The 16257-nt window shown below is 39.7% G+C and overlaps 1 protein-coding gene across 2 annotated transcripts; it reads left to right on the top strand.

Moving 5' to 3' along the window:
* Positions 1-1877: 1877 nt before the first annotated feature.
* On the top strand, positions 1878-14991 carry CPB2 (carboxypeptidase B2). 2 transcript variants are annotated; one of them, XM_015617876.2, is made up of 11 exons: positions 1878-1984; positions 5325-5400; positions 7315-7439; positions 7531-7639; positions 8166-8267; positions 8838-8942; positions 11486-11602; positions 12028-12118; positions 13286-13488; positions 14518-14602; positions 14725-14991. In XM_015617876.2, the coding sequence occupies exons 1-11, from the start codon at positions 1908-1910 to the stop codon at positions 14907-14909; spliced, it is 1275 nt and encodes a 424-aa protein (XP_015473362.1). In that variant the 5' UTR covers positions 1878-1907; the 3' UTR covers positions 14910-14991. The 2 variants fall into 2 exon arrangements, with proteins under 2 accessions (XP_015473362.1, XP_015473445.1); XM_015617959.2 differs by lacking the exons at positions 5325-5400; positions 7315-7439 and having other exon boundaries at positions 1898-1984; positions 7503-7639.
* The last annotated feature ends 1266 nt before the right edge of the window (positions 14992-16257 follow it).

Below are 16257 nucleotides of genomic sequence, written 5' to 3'. Positions count from 1 at the left end.
TTTTTGTATGAAATATTTCCTCTGCATTCCAGAAACCAAAAAGCAAGTAGGAAATCAGTAGCTTTAAAACACTGTGTGAACAGTCTCTGCAATAAACCATAGAATCTAGGAAAAGCTAACAACACTAAAAAATGTTTGTCTAAAACTTTCTTCTCAGGTAGACACCAAAAGGTGGTGCTCCCTTTTTCAAGTTAACTAACACCCTAAGACGTGTAGAGAGATGATCCTTTCCTTTTCTTCAATAAGATAAACCCAACTCCATCAACTTTTCCATCTCTTCTGTTTAACCTAGCTCAGCAGATAAAATCTTTTTCATATCTGTGCATGAAACATTTCCACATGAAAGAGTGTCTGGATGAGCAAGTTTTGTCTCCTGTCTTTTATTTTTCTTTGACAGGTTTCTCTTGCCTGTGTGAGGAAAGAGCATCTGAACCACTGGTTTAAAAATCAACCCTTCTGGCAGAGTGCTGACCACTACCCCTGCTGGGAATGGCATCTGTAGCTTATCAGAACTTCCTATTTGCTTGAACAATATCTAGAAAAAATAAAATAAGAATTCAAATGTCTAGGTGAGGCATCAGTGGTTTCACTTCCCATGAGCCTTTCTTTGCCTTTCCTTTTGGTGCCTGGTTTGTGCACAACTCCAGTTTGATGATTTTCAGTGTTGGTGTATTTTCACAGAGACATTAACCTCAGCATACTCACTGGGGAGCAGGATTCACCTCTGTTGACTTTAGTCACCTAAAACTCAGCTGTCTGGCTTCTTAGGACAGGGATGCCCTTCCGAAACAATTAAAACAAAAAATAAACCCAGGGCTGTGTTTGACTTCCAAAGGCCTGGCTGCCTGTTTAGGTGGAGAATTGGCTCTCATCTGAACCACTCCAGAGCTATTCTAGAGGAGTTCATGGACGCAATCTAGTCTGCATTACTTAACCTTAGCTCCAGGGCTTGCTCCCAGGCATTTTTTCACCTAGGGTATAGCTATAACTATAAGCTACACCCACAGCATCAAATAATTTAGTTCCCCCATTCGCATCCAAGTCTTGGCTCCCTGGTGTCTCCATTACATATATATTGATCCACTCCTCAGTCCTTTTCTGGAATTAATTCCCTCTGGAAGAGGACTCAAACCAGGATAATAAGTTGTGTCTTAGTCAAGTTTGGATTTGCTGTTCAAGCATGGAACAGAGATGCAGATCGTCTATTCTGGATATGCCAAATTCACACAGCTTTTCAGCATGGTCCTGTATGGATAACAGTGGATAGAGATATGGGAAGCTAATCTTGGGGACATTCAAAAATTAATAATAATGAGATGAAGAGTCACTTGTACTTCTTCTTGAAAAGTAACCCTTATGACATCCATAAGGAAAATGCATGGATGTCAAAGCACCAAAAAAACATATGTCTCACTTGCTCCTTGTCTTCTCTGCTATCAAATGCCAGGAAAAGAAGCTTTCCTGTTCAGAATTTTTCTGTTTGGACTTAACCTCATTCCCACTGCTTTGAACCAGATTCATGCTTGGCTGTGATGTCTTATAAGGGAGCTGGATGCACAGCACGCTGTTGGACCTCCACAAATATTTGAGGATTACAAAAGCTTTGTGCTTGGTGTTCTTATGTCTGTTGTTCGTAGCTGCAATAAAATAAAAGGCTGAGATGAAAAAGTGATTTGTCAATATGAAAATGTCCAAAATGTATTTTATCCTCTTGTACATGGACAACATCAATATGAGCAGCACCTCCCTAGAGAGCTCTGTCATATTGACTTAGCCACCAGGAGCTTGGGGTTGAAGTGAGAGGCAGTATTAAATTTTAACTACTCTTTAAATAACATTTTTAAAATCAATAATGTGGGGCCTGAACCCTCGGCTTTCCTATTGCATTTGGCTTTGTTGTGGATGCCATGAAGATGAAGTTTTACCTGCTCTTTTTCACTCTTTTTATCTTGGTTCCAGAGAACCATGTCTTCACTATTCCAAGGTAAATATCTACTGATGCTACTGGGGGGCTCTGGTGTGTGGTGTGTGGGACAAGGAAAGTATTGATGCAAAATAATTCCTAGTTGCATGAGAAAACATTTGTCAAAGGCTGACAAATATTTATTGCCCTTGTAATTGGATACGTGGTTCAATTTAACATAAAGATGGTGGGGGAAATGAAATTATTTTAGGTCTTCTTTGCATCCATAAATCCTGTATTTTTAATCATATTACAACTACTCTTTTCGGTCTAAGTGCAAATCAATTCTGTTCATTCGGTACTTCTGAATGCCAATAAAGGGCATTTTGAAGCTTAATGGGAAAAAATAATTTGCTTCATTTGCCTTAAAACAAGAGCTTAAATGAATTACTTCTTGAGGTAGAAAGAGAAACCATTTCAGAAAGTGCTAACAATCTGTTTTCTTTCCAAAGCAGCTTTTATGATTGTTTTTCCAGGCATAAATCATTTTTGAATAACCATTTGGTATTTGCACAATGTTTCAGAAGCAGCTTTATTGTTACCTATTGATAAACTTCAGAAATGCCCTGAAACCAAATGCTTTCTTAAAAAATATGAGAACATATGTCAGAGAGGAAGACAGGCAAAGTGCTTTTATTTTCTGCATGTACCACTGGTTTAAAAACCTGAAATGTTCTAATAAGTAAAACAAAAAGAATAAGTTCCTCATGCAGTGATTTTAAGCAAAGCTGAACAACCTAGGATTAAATACAACCTGCTCCCAGAACCAAAATATCTGCCCAAATAAAGTGTGAATTATTTCTCATATCCCTTCTGTGATTTTGTGCCACTCTGCAGACCTGTGAGAGGTGAACACCATTGAGTTCATGTATTAAAAAGAGGATCTTTCCTCTCCCTCTGTATTGCAGTCATATTTTGTTGTGGATTGCTATGGAGGTGGGAGGGCTAAAGTAGGGGGTAACGAATGTGATTTAAGGTGAATTCAGTAGAACAATATTGCTCTGTGCTACTTGAAGATTTATTTATTTCATGTTTAAATACAACACTGAATATCTGACTCTTAAAGAAGATTATTTCCCACTGGAAAGCAGGAGCCTAACCCCCTCAGCCCCAGTTACAAAAATGGCTAAAATAATGAGATTCATCTGACTAGATGGCATTTTTACACAGCTTTGTGTAGGAACAAGTCCCCTTCACCTTTCTCTACAGCTAGTGGGGGAAAAAAAATTGTGTATTTAGAAGGCAATTCATTTCAGGTTAGCACACACATCTAAATTAGCTCTGGTTAAGCTGACCCCTAGAGTGCCTGTTTCTTTATTAAGGCAGTGCTCAGCTCAGATGAAGATATCATCTTCAAATTAACTGAAATGTATCTTACTCACTTACAGGGTAAGATGTGAGTATTGTAGTGTGGGGATGGCAGCTGGACTTCTACCAAAAGGTAAAAGAAAAAGGGAAAAGATACGGGAAACAGGGAGAGAGCCCAGTTGGACTCTGGCAAAATATTGGAAGAAGGGAATGAGAAGGATGTTTTCGAGTATAAACTGAAAGCAATCAGTGAAGGAGGGCATGAGAACAGAAAGAAAAGAGGTGTGTTTGAGATGACCAGGTCCAGCTGCAGAGGGGCAGCAGGCAGGGCGAGGAAGCTGGGAGATTCTGAGTTTGGCGTAAGGGTAATAATTAAAGCTTTTGTCTGGGTGTTTTCTACAAAAGTGGGGAAGAAGACCCATGAAAGAGAGTACAGTGCCAAATCAAAGGAGGGGGACCGAGAAGACAACAACTACAGTTTTGGCTGTTAATAGTCACCACACTGAACAGCAGGGGCAGAATTTTGATCAGCTTACTCAGTGTATTCAGGTCCTATCACAAGAGCTAGAGAGGAATCGTAGCACCTGCTCAGTACTTACCACACTTGGATGAAATATTTGTGCAACAGTGGGGTAAAAGTACACATCAGCTTCCCCATTATGGTGCTTTCAGGCTGTGGGAGTCATGCAGTGAAACCAGATGCAGCAGGGCTTTTCTTGGCTCCTGTGTGAAAAGGCTCCCTCAGCTATGAGAAGACATCAATTTTTAAAGTAGCCTCAAACACACACTTCAGAGTGCACTTACCTAAAGAAATAGGCAAACTGCCCACCTTGCCTACCCCTGATTGTTATTTGATGTTCTGTCAAATGATGGTGGAGGTAACAATAGGGTTGGCATGCTGTTGGTTCTGCATGAGAAACTTGATTCTCATGATTGCTTGGAGCCTGGCTAAAAGTAAAGATGAATCACCTGGTTGCCAGATGCTGTCAGGTGTCTGCTTGAAATCAGTCACAGCAACAATCTGTGACAATCATGTTATGCTGCTTGAAAACCCCAGTTTTGAGAGTGCTGCCTGTTTTCTTTTCAGGACAGTCTTTGCAGACAGGGCTGGCAGGGACTTTGATTGTGCCTGGTTTATATGGTGCCACCCATTCCATGTGATTAGATGGCTGAGAGCCACCCCAGCCCAGAAATGGGAAGAGGGGTCTGACATTCTCCTGAGTCTCCTTCTTCTACACACACAAATTATTTTAATTATCTATGCAATGCAATTTTTAACTACATGACTTGGACTTGCAGGACACTGATGATCACAACTCAATGCAGACTGTTATTTTTTTCTTTTCAAAAAGTGAATTTCACTTCTGTCACCAACAGTGGAGTCAGGCATGGAGTAGCTGGGAAGCACTGTGTCATATACAGCATGTCCAGACCATGGTTTTCAAATAGAAAGGGAATATAAGTTACTGGGCAAAGATGGGGATAAAGTGTTGCAGACAACTGAAACGATACCAGCAGAGGGACGTAAATGAGAAGAACTTGACTGAAGTAGGAATACACATCTACAAAACATCATGTTTGGCTTTTGCCAATCTGTGAGGGCTTTTGGCAGACTGGGAGGGCTGATGTCTCTGCTGAGTAGTGACTGAGAAACTCAGGGAACAATAGGAGAGCCATCTTCCTGTTCTCAACTAGTTGTTTTTTTTGCTGCTACTTCTGGGGCTGGTGGCTGTGGTGCTGGTGCAGCTCCCAGGAGCAGTCTCAGTGTTAATTTTAAATACTGGCTTATTTAAAATTTTTAATTTTAAATATTTTAAATATTTAAAAATGTAATATTGGCTACCAAAGCCCTGCACCACCTTTTTCATGGATTTTACTGACTGGCAGATGGAGAAGCTGGAACTAGATTCAGCATCTTCATTATTGGATTATCTTTGGGTTCACAGCAGCCTGTGAAGGGAAGATGAGTGAGGCCAAGCCTGCATCTCCATTTTTGCATGAACTGGAGCTGTTCCAAGAATCTGTGCTTTACCTAAAAATCCTTGTTTTTCAGGGATGAAGTTTTGTGGGCTCTCCCACAAACTGATGAACAAGTTAAAGCTCTTCAGGACTTACTGAACACCCCTGAGGTAAACAGATTATTCTGTCTCTCTGAACTCTAGGCCAGATTTTCCCCAAAGTGCTGTAATACTACTTCTCCCTCTCAGAAGAGATTTAGCCCACTTCCATTCATTTGTTCTAATACATCAGCTCAGGAAATGCTTGGTTTTCATTTCTTACTACTTTCTGATTTACATGAGGAGACCCCTCCATAATGTTTCAGTAATGAATTATATTGGAGCTCATATTTCTGCAATTGATTTTGTGTATTAAGGCACTGCAAAACTGGCAAAACACCAACACACAGTAAGTAGAAATACATTTGCTAGGGAACTTCAGCACTTTTGACCAGTGTGATCTTGACTATATGGCTTGCACACCTTTGAAGATCAGGACTGGATTTTTGTGGTATTTTTTTCAAGGTAGAATCTAGAAGAAAAAAATATCTTAAATAATACTTTTGTATTATTATTACTTCTATCTTTCATTAGATAAAGGAGTGTTTAATTAAATTGAGACATCTCTTCCTCTTCACTTGCCCAATCACAGCCTCCCAGTTTGAAATCAACACTACAACAAAGGTGTAACCATTCCCTCAATCAACATCATTTACAGGATGATTGAGGATAGTTTCATATGACAGAGCTTTTAAAGGTGTCTATGTCCAGTCTTTCTCTGTTCTTCTTGGCTTTTATTCATTTTATGCCCACCCAAAAATCCTTCTGCTGTCCCTACAAGTATCTTTTAATCCTTCCCTTAAGTTCTCAGAAACATTTTGATAACCTTTCTTCCTCTCTTCCACCTTCACAAGTCACATATACATCTCTTTTTCTGTACCAATATAAACCTCTGCTCCTCCAGTTTGTTTTTTTTACGACTGTAATTCTTCACTTTCTTGTACACAGGAGAAGAAGTCAGGAAGAAGAACTGCAGCACGTTCAATGCAGAGAGGGCTTGTGGTGGTTTCTTCCGAGCCATTTATGGGAATATGCAAACAAAATGTTTTTCATGGGTTATAAACAGAACAATTTATTTCCATGAGTATAAATTGGGCAAGCTATAAGAAAAAAATTAGAATGGGAATAGCAAATAGGAAAGGGAAATGGGAAGGGGAAGGGTAGACACAAACAGTATGTCCCAACCAATTTTAATTGTTACCATTTATTGTTCAAACAATATTCCTTGTGCAACTGAACCATAAAGAAAAAAAAATAAACCCTACTGTCTGGGTCTGTCATGCTGTATGGTGCCCTAAAAATGCATCCAAGAATTATGCTGACTTTTTTCACACTCTAAATTTATGCCTAATTTACTGCTGTCACCCTTAGATCTTTTTGTATTATTGGTTCTGAAGTTTCAGTCTTTTATTGAATATGTTGGCTTCTGATTGTATTATTGTAAAATATTTAATTTTACCAAGAACAATCTAATTTTCTTACTTTTCTCCAATTTCTAATCTCTGTATTGCTTCTTCAATTTGACTTTTATTCAAACCCCTTCTGGCACTTATTTCCTCCGTGATCAAAGTCATCAGGGAATACAATAACTACAAAGACTGGTCTGATCTTCATTAATTCTCCAAATACCCTCAGGGAAAATAACTCTCAGCAGACTTGAAAACATGTAACATAATAACCAGCTAAATATATCTATTATACTAGAAATACTATCTGAGAAAAGGTTATGTCCTTGTCTTTGTTCTTGATTTATGAATTTCTGTGCAGAAGTCATTATAAACCTTTCTTAAATACACACATTTCATTTCCAGAAGTAGCAGAATGCTACACATCACAAGGAACATTAAACTGCTTGTTGCAAGCAGTCTCTCAAATTGAAAACATATGCTTTGATTATTTTCAAAATGCTTATTAAATGTTAGTAAGAATATTTTTTCTTTCCTCAATAAAAAAAATAAAAATAAAATGTTTTTGGAAACTTTGTAGGTCATTCTCTGGCAACCTGTTGTGGTTGAAAACATCAAGAAGGACAGAGAAGTCCATTTCTATGTCAGGGCATCCAACATAAATAGAATAAAAGCTCAGTTAAGGCAACTGACCATCCAACACAAGTATGTATTTTTTATTTGTTGTCATGAATGATTCTGTAAAATTGTTTGTCATTTATTTAACAGGAGGTTGTGCTCTTCCTTTGTTATTCAGAGTCTTGATGGGAGATGTTCAAGGAATTATTGAAAAACAGACTGTCAATGACACAATCAATGCTCGCGGATCTTCCTCATACTATGAAAACTACCACTCAATGAAAGAAGTAAGCTATTTTTGTCGTGAACATCTGTAGATGCAAAGGGTGAAATTTGTCTCATTAGTTGAGAATGGAGATAAAGGGAAAGAAATCACCAGCAGTTAATAATTACCACTGTATTGCTCAACAATTAAGAGTTCTATTTATTGTAATGCTTTCACAGAGATAGAAAGAAGCACCAGAAAAAGTCTCTCATGTATTGCCTCAAACTGTCATTCAAAGACAGTGAATACAGAAGCAAAATGAAGTCACAAAACAAACAGGCAAATATTTAAAACATTAAATCAATAACAATGTAAACAGATAGAAATAAACAGGAATTTCAGGGCTACATTTGGACTGTGTTGTGATTGCATCTTAATGTTGGTTGTAACAAAAATTAGTCAGGCAAGTGGTAGGTAAGTCAAATTACTAGTTTTTCTTTACCATAGATAAAAATTTTGGGAGGTAGAATGAATTTAAGTCTAGAACACTTCCAGGGATGAAGGAAAATAGTAGAGAGAAGATCTACTTACTAACTTCATCCTTGCAGATATATCGTTGGATGGAGGAAGTAGTGAAAGTCCACTCTGATCTCCTCCAGAAAATATATATTGGATCATCCTATGAAAAGCGACCGCTTTATGTTCTGAAGGTACGCCTGTGACATACTGCAAAAAAACTTCCCAAGTACTACTATAAGCAAATGATGGGGTTTGGCCAGCATGTTTCCTTGAATCTATACCTACATTCCTATTTTTTGTGTTTTTTAGAAGTTTCCTAAGCTGTTCTAGTAAAATGCATTACCATTGCAAATGCATTTGACCAGATTAGGTGCTTTTCTGGGTCACCCCAGGACAGTCACAAGGAAGTTACCACATCTAGACCATCATGCAAAGGCATGAAATACTGGCACAGTGGATACCCTCCTCTGTTGACAAAGCCAATCTAGTTTGTTGCCCTGCATAGCAGATGCCACACTCACCTGACCTCGGGTCTTGCTGTAGTTTTGGGGCCCATGTTGGGACTTTGCAAGCAGCCTGAATGTGGCTCTCTGACTGTACACAAACCTAACCAATGGCTGCATCCTGGCTCAGGATCAGTCTGAGCTCTCCTTACAAGACAGATGCTGCTTTTTCTTCCATCTTGGTTACCTTTTCACTTCCGCTTTTTATGTGGTACCCTTTATGATCGTGACATTTGAATGCAATCTGTCTTTTGTCAGATTTCTAAAAGCACGGAAAAATCAAAAAATGCCATATGGATTGACTGTGGTATCCACGCTAGAGAATGGATTTCTCCTGCTTTTTGCCTGTGGTTCATAGGTCATGTGAGTACATAATCACATCTGATTACAGTTTTCAAAGCAAAGCAAAAAATCTTGATGCCCTTTACCTTAGTCAAATTGCATTCTAGGAAACATAAAGCCTTAATCCATTTACTCCCACAATACCAACACACAATATTTGTGTCTAAGCTATAAGCATAGCAGTGTGTGTGTGTGTGTGTGTGTGTGTGTGTGTGCATGTCAGTAGATAACGGTACGTATGTGTGAGAAAAACAAAGTCATTGGGAGTGAATCCAAAAGAGCTCAAATGTATTCCAAAGTATGAAAGAAACCTCAAAGTATGTGCAGCAAATCCAACAGAGACATTTATCATTATGATTGGTCAAGGATGGAGAGGGCATGCCAGAAAAAACATGTGTTTTGTGATCTACTAGGGCCATGTCTGGACCAGGAGTGGTCTTGGCTCTGAGTCACACAGCACATGGTGATTTGTGTCCATATTACTGCAACTGGCACTGCCTGGAGCAGGTCAGAAGACACACAGGGTGAGCTCAAAGCTGTCCTACAGCAACCCTTGGCTCTTCCCCACATGCCTTCCTAGAACATTAGGTGCCCCATACTTGTCTGTTCCAGACATGGCACAGCTCCACACCAGCAATCCACTGGCTGTGATGCATCACCTACTCCTGTGTGTACTGCTACTGCTCCTCCTGACTCCATGTTTTTCATTTGTGCTCCTGCTTTTCTTTTTCTGGATCTGCAGAGAATAAAGCCACATAAGCCACCTCCTTCTGAAGGTATTATCCCTGCTAGTGACACCCTCATGTCAGACCTCCTGAACATGATCAACAACATCCAGCTGTAGTACCAGCTCATGGAAACTAGAAAATCACGGATGGGTTGAGCCTATAGATTAATGACTGATGGGATTGGCTTAGATTAACCTGCCTTGATGTATGGCCACAGACAAATAGACACATCTATCTTTAGCCTCTTTATTATCTACACTGCCCAGGAGAGGGAAGAAAGGTGCACAAAAAGAAAAACATCCAGTTTATAACTGGATTTTAAAATACATTGCCTTGGTCTTTTTGAACTTACAGCATCTCTACCCAACTCCTTATACTGAGCTGCTGACTCAGTCCCTTGTATGGGATGAGGAAAAGGCTTCTGAGGCCTTTCTGGCCCGGATGAGGTTTCCCATCTTGCTCAGTTAATGTTCTGAGATATTATTTATCATTATTTTTTCACAAAAGCAAAGGTCACAGTAAAAATAAACTAGATGACACTGAGACTTCAAAGTCACCAGTACTATAGTCAGAGAAACAACATAAACGAGTCCTTGAAATGTGAATTATGATTTTGCCATGATGGAACTAAATGATGTGGATGATGATGATGATGATGGTAACAATGAAAAACTAATAAATGTATTTCTTTTTGTCATCAGTCACATATATAAAATCTCAATGCCTAAAACATTTGAAAGGATATTGCAGGAGTTAGGAACAGATACAGCTGAATGTACCTTGTGACCCACTGATAATCCCAGCTTTCAAGGTTCCACTGGAAAGAAATGCATTTCCCCTTTTCATGCTGCTCCAAATAATTACCAGCTGTGCTGTCATTTTGCCAGTGACATGTCCCTGCAGCATTTTTCAGAAGTAACAGGCTGAACATTTAGGTTTTCCATTCTTTTGATCTAATTTACGTGGTTTAAATTCAAATTTTGTTTCTATATCTCTTCATGAAGCAACATTTTAAAATCTGACATTAATCCACATCTGCACACATGCACTAAAATCATCAGCTGTCCCTAGTAAATCCTAGGCATTCTTTACAATGGGTCCACTTTTTGTAATTTAATTTTGTCATTAAGATTATAGAAAGATTGACGTTTCTCATTTAGTCAAAGGAAGTCCATTGCCTGAGGATAACTAGGAAGGATTTAAAATGAAAGAAGGTGATCTAAGTAAGGCATAAAGAAAAAAAAGGATGATGAAGGACTTAGTCTATTCTAATAGGAACAAACCCACTTATCTAGATTAAAATTTATTTCTTTGTCACGGACCAACAACGAGGTTCGGTATTACTAAAGCCTTCAAAATAAGCTGTGAGGCAAAATTAGCAATGTAGATCTTACTGACTCTTGTCATACCATTGCATTAAACTTACAATACAACCAGAATAAATAATGTTATGTACGGTAGCCATTTGAAATATTACTTGTTATTTTGGAGCTTGCTGTACTTTGGGCAGGAGGGAGGGTTTCTATTACTTACACAGGCAGCAAAACCTCAAACCTTCCTATTAATGGACTTCATTTCTGTCTCATGACCACCCACTAACACTAAAGGACTGAAGTGTATCTGACTGACTGCTTCAATTTCTCCCTGTGGCACTTCTGAGCAGAGAGGTACATTGCTATTTAACCATTTCCATGATGTGATGAGCTTTATCAGACTCAGGTAGACTGCTCTGATAATTGCACAATTATTTTACACATGCCACCAGGTACCTTTGTAGGAAGGTAAGAAAAATAACAATTACAAATGCTTTTAATATGTTTCCCCTGTGCTTTATAGGTAATCCATGTGCGTGAGAGAGATCAGATCATGACAACCCTTCTGGAGCACTTTGATTTCTACATCATGCCCGTGATAAACGTGGATGGCTATGAGTACACATGGAGCCACCCCTCTGTATGTACACCTTTTTTGACAGGTTGTGGAAGGTACTGATTTGCTATTTATGGGAATTATCACTGTGCATGGCTAGGGCCTAGTTTTCATCCTGGAACTCCACACCCCAAACTCTTCTGTGCTTGGAATTTCTGCATCTTTGCCACAGAAAGCTGGGATTTGTGCTCCTAAACTCACATACTTGGTCAAACTATGTCTTCTACCCTCCTTCCTCGGCCCAAATTCCATTGAAATCAGAATGTGATCACTTCTGATGCTACCCAACATTTCCTTTTATCACCCAGCCTTGCTGGCAAGCAGATTGTGGTTTTGGAATCTTCCTCGGTCTTCACCAGCACAGGACAGTAGAGGCACAAGCGAGAAGGCACATTTAACTAACCAGTGAGGTGGTGCATTGAACACAACTTGTGTGTCTCTTTCCATAGAACCGCCTGTGGAGAAAAAGCCGCTCATCGCATGGTAACAGCAAGTGCATTGGTACTGACATGAACAGGAATTTTGATGCACACTGGTGTGGTAGGACATCATTTCCTTCCTGTTGTACACCTGCCTCACTTTTGGCCTTTAATTTTTTTTACTTTGAAAATATTTTCATCTACTGTTCTCAAAGTTAATACAAAGACAAATGCAGCTGAGTATCTGTTATGAACTAGTGAAAACTTTCCCAGCTTTAGATAATTCATTTTGGGACTCAGAAATTTTCATCCCCAGATGACACACCATGGAATAATCTCTTCCCAGCACAACAGAGCCCCTTACATCACACCATGACACACCTAGGGGAGGCTGTTGGTGGGAAGAAAGAAAGAGGGAAGAGGTGGCCCTTGCCATGTCACCCAAGGCATGTTGCACTATCCAGCTGAGTGTACAGCTTCCTTCCATAATGCTTAGGTGATCAATATTTTTTAGCCCTTAGTGATTCTTTTGAAGACTACATCTAATTTAATTACTGCAGGCACTTTGGTACTTGACATGATTTTTTTCATAGTCTGCAGCATAGCTGCCCTAAAATATTGCTCTATAGATCAGATGTGACTTCACTCAGTGCTAACAGTAAAGTCCTATATGGATTTCAGTCATTCTAGCCCATTGTTAAACCATCCATGACTGTTATATCAAGAAAAACATGAATTTTTTTCCCCTTAAAGATCCTGACTGCTTCCAGAAAGTTATTTGATCTTATTCTGAAGACAGAAGTGGTGAATCCTATTTGTCTTCTTGATAATTTGTTCCACCATCAATTTTTCTTAAAAATTTTCATTTTGATTTGTTTTCTCAGCTTCCCATTGGGAGTTTGCTTTCCCACAAGATTAAATAAATGATCATGTGGAATTGCCTCTTTCCTTAGTACTTCTAGATTTTAAGATGTGATCTCACAATCATGCGATGATTTTAAATGAAGCATATTCATCCTCTCTAAGAGTTTTTATCCAGTCTTTGAATACTTTTTTTTCCACATCTTCTCCTTGACTACTTGTAAGAACATAATAGGTGAGAAATCCTGGTGGGCTTGCAGAGATTTCTACAAGCATGTGAGTTCTTTCCATAGCATGGTGGAATCCATGATTTCTTGTGTATTAGCATCATACTCTGCTCTTTCATTTCATACTCTTGCATTTTTCATGAACAGAAATGCAGAAAGGAAGAAGGAGTAAAACTGTGTACTTTTTTGTTTGGTTAAAGGTCCAGGAGCATCTCACTCTGAATGCCAGGAGATTTACTGTGGACCCTACCCAGAGTCTGAGCCTGAAGTGAAAGCAGTGGCTCGCTTTGTCAGAGACCACAAAGACACCATTAAAGCCTACATAACCATGCACTCCTACTCCCAGATGGTGTTGTTTCCATATTCTTACACTACGAACAAAAGCAAAGACCATGAGGAGCTGGTAAGTCTTCCCACCTCCTGAAGTTTCACACTAATTTCAGAACTATTCACGCAGCTTTGTTAGCCTTGTAATGAGGGAGTCACTGTGCTGTAAGGATCTAGAATTAGGAAATGGCATTTTTCTTGATGTTCTTAACAACTGAAAAAGTCTGGGCTGGTCTAGTAGTGTGTAAGTCAGCAAGCTGTTTCTGAAAGCTACAGAAAAATGAAAATATGAAAATATTTATTCCAGATTGATTATACATCAACAATACCTAATATATTGAAGCTGCTGCTAGAAGAGCAGAGTCCTCTTGTTCTGAACATCTTGAAAAAATATATACATGCAAATTCTTCATTATGTTGTATGGTTTATATAAACTCTGAAATTAATTGGGTGTGTGACTCTCAAACATCCTTTACATACCTAAGCAATGAAGTATTCTGATGGACACTTTCTACTTTTATTAAGACTTTTTCTAGGGAGACTTATTTAAAATTGTCTTAGTGGTAAGATGGAAAATATATCCTGCATATGTAGAATTTTACTTCCTTGATGAAATGACAGCACAAACTCTCACTGAAAACTGAAAACAGCAGAGTTCAAAACAGAACAGTCACTCTTTCCCTGTAAAGAAGAGAGAGGTGCACTGATTCTGGGCATTCTACTTTTCTTCATGGTTTAAGAGTAGGGTTCTCTCAAATTATTTTCCTGCTGTATTTGTCAATATTTCTTAAAAGAAGAGTGACTTAAATACCGTGGCAAAAAAGAAAAAATATGAGACGAATGAGAAAAAATGGTTTCACAACAGTTTACTGCCAGAAGTGGGGATAAAGTTCCATCTATACTTACCTGTCTACAGCAGAAAGGCAATCTGTAGCATGGGCATACACTGAAAACTTTTACCACATTCAATGGGTTTTCTAAAACCTTTTATATGACTATTTAACTAATTCGAAATCCTGAGCACACTGTAAGTAAATTCTAACTGCGTACATATTACCTATTATCACAAGGCCTTAAAGGTAATAATGTTTTGTTTAATTTCAGGAAAGCCTGGCACAGAAAGCAGCTAAAGCTATAAAGAGGACGACTTGGAAAACTTACAGACCTGGTGCTGGTGCACAAACAATCTGTAAGTATGACTTTACTGCAATGAAAGGCAGGACAGTATATTCTTGGCAGCATCAGAAGACAGCTTTTGAACAGAAAAGGTTCTGGTTTCAGGCAATTTTTTATTTTCCCTTCCTCATGCAGATTTAGCTCCTGGAGGGTCTGACGACTGGGCTTACGATCTTGGCATTAAATATTCTTTTACCTTTGAGCTCCGTGACACAGGAACTTACGGATTTTTGCTTCCTTCTCGAGAAATCAAGCCAACTTCCTTAGAAGCACTTTCTGCTGTCAAAGAGATAGCTCAACATGTTCTACAAAATTTGTGATGTTGAATATAATTTATTCCAGCATGACTGCAATTAGTTATTTACAAAAACATAATAAAAAAAAATCTTGCTCCTTATTAAAGTTCTTGCTACATAAGCAAAACCCCAGAATGACTGCACCCCCTGTATTCTAGAACACACCCACTTTTTTCACCCAAACTTATATATCTACAATGGTAGCTCACTGCACCACAAGTATAATTGCGAGAGCACAGTGTAAGGGGAAAAAAGCACACATGTCCCACGATGGTGAGCTGAAGGGATCTCTGACTGACACAGGGCACACTGGGCAGACACCATCCATAGGAGAGATTCCCCCATTTAGGTCACTTGTGTTATTAGAGGATTTTGTTTCGAGAGCCCAACCCTGCTTCTCCTGTCCGATGTGAAGGATGAAGGGTGTTCGCAGCAAGGCGAGGACACACAGGTGGCCAAACCACAGAGCGGCAGCTCCCCAGAGGCTGCTCCACTACAATCAGCCAAATCCACCCTGCAGCCAAGGGATTTTTGCAGCAAAGCACTGGCCTGAAGACTCTGTAAGACCTTTGTAAGGTAACAGGACAAGGGGTGATGATTTTAATCCAAAATTGGGCAGGTTTAGATTGAGAAAGGAGGTTTTTTTTTACAATGAGGGCCGTGTTGCGCTGGCACAGGTTGCCCAGAGAGGAGGTGGATGCCCCATCCCTGGAAACATTTATAGACAGGTTGGATGGGGCTCTGAGCAAGCTGTTCTAGCTGAAGATCATGGAAACACAGATTCAGTAAGGTTCGAAAATACCTCTGGGATCACTGAGCCCAAGATAGAATCCGACACCACCCTATCAATCAGACCAGGGCACTGAGTGTCACGTACAGTATTTCCTTTAACAGATTTCCTTTAAAGCATTTCGTTTAAAACTTAAAAGTTTTCAGCTACAGAGACTCCACCACCTCCCTAGACATCCATTCCAATGTTTAATCATCGTTTTTTGTCTGGAATTTCTTCCAGGTGTTCAACTTGAACTTCCATTAGCGCAGCTTAATACTCGATCTTCTCGTCCGAGAAGTCTGCTCCTGTTACTTGTTGCCAGGGAGAAGGGACCGCTCCCACCTGGCTAAATCTCCTTTCAGGTGGCTGTATGGAGCGATAAGCTCGCCCCTCAGCCTCCTCCAGGCTCCACGTCCCCAGCCCCGCCAGCCACTCCTCAGCGTACTCCGGCCCCAGAGCCTCCTCCGGCCCCATTGCCCCGCCCGGGAGGCGGAGCCGGGCGTCTGCCCCGCCCCCCAAGATGGCGGCGCTGCCGCTTCCGACCTTCCCGCCACCGCCCTCCCAACTGCGACGTCATCGCCGTCGTCATCGTCGTCATCA

The sequence above is a fragment of the Parus major genome, chromosome 1 (assembly GCF_001522545.3).
Source record: "Parus major isolate Abel chromosome 1, Parus_major1.1, whole genome shotgun sequence".
In the NCBI taxonomy this organism is placed as follows: Eukaryota; Metazoa; Chordata; class Aves; order Passeriformes; family Paridae; genus Parus; species Parus major.
The sequence above is the reverse complement of the archived record's forward strand: the minus strand, read 5'-3'. Positions and strand labels throughout refer to the sequence as shown.